This window comes from Apaloderma vittatum, unplaced genomic scaffold (assembly GCF_000703405.1).
Source record: "Apaloderma vittatum isolate BGI_N311 unplaced genomic scaffold, ASM70340v1 scaffold38042, whole genome shotgun sequence".
In the NCBI taxonomy this organism is placed as follows: domain Eukaryota; kingdom Metazoa; phylum Chordata; class Aves; order Trogoniformes; family Trogonidae; genus Apaloderma; species Apaloderma vittatum.
In genome coordinates, this window is record NW_009704740.1 from 1,135 (window position 1) to 1,901 (window position 767).

General features: G+C 63.2%; 1 protein-coding gene across 1 annotated transcript in view; it reads left to right on the forward strand.

Annotated features, from left to right (window-relative positions):
• The window catches only part of LOC104270717 (semaphorin-4G-like), a gene marked incomplete at both ends in the record, with an annotated part of 2,150 nt that overhangs the window by 696 nt on the left and 687 nt on the right, over positions 1-767 (forward strand). Inside the window, 3 exons of the mRNA XM_009865150.1 lie at positions 5-85; positions 165-387; positions 480-595. Of these exons, the coding sequence (XP_009863452.1) occupies positions 5-85; positions 165-387; positions 480-595 (420 nt within the window). The remainder of the gene's footprint in view (positions 1-4; positions 86-164; positions 388-479; positions 596-767) is intronic.

Here is a 767-nt window from a genome sequence, read left to right on the forward strand (position 1 = left end):
TGAGGGCCCCTACATGGAGTACCAGGATTCGGCTCGCAAGTGGTCCCGCTATGACGGTGCGGTGCCCGAGCCCCGGCCCGGCTCTGTGAGTGCCTGGGGGTGCGGAGCAGGGGGAGGTGTGGGGTGGTCACTTCCGCCCCTGACCGCCGTCTTCCCCCGGGCAGTGCATCACGGACCACTCCCGCAGGAAGGGCTACAACTCCTCGCAGGACCTGCCTAACAGTGTCCTGGACTTTGTCAAGTTGCACCCGCTCATGTTTGAGGAGGTGAAGCCAGCTGGCGGGGAGCCACTGCTGGTGAAGAAGAGCGTAGCGTACAGCTGCCTGGCCGTGGACAGGGTGCGCGCCCTCGATGGCCGCTCCTATGATGTGCTCTTCATGGGGACAGGTGAGCATAGGATGAATTTGATGGGTCTCTGCTGGGCAGAGGGCACAGCCCACACTCCCTCCTGACCTTCCCTCCCTGGCTCTGCTCTCCAGGGAATGGCTGGATCCACAAGGCTGTGGTGGTGGGATCTGGCATCCACATTGTGGAGGAGGTGCAAGTGTTCAGGAACCCGCAGCCCGTGGAGAGCCTGGTGATCTCCCACACCCAGGTGAGGGGGTGGAAGAAGTCAGGGGTCACCACACACGGGGCATGTTTGTGCTGCAAAGCTGCCATTGCGCTGTTTGGGGGATGGAGGTCATGATTCCTGCGTCACCCCAGATCAGGGTATGTACTGGAGCCCAGCGGGGCAGCCTGGGGAGAGGGACCAGGCTGGCCCCCAC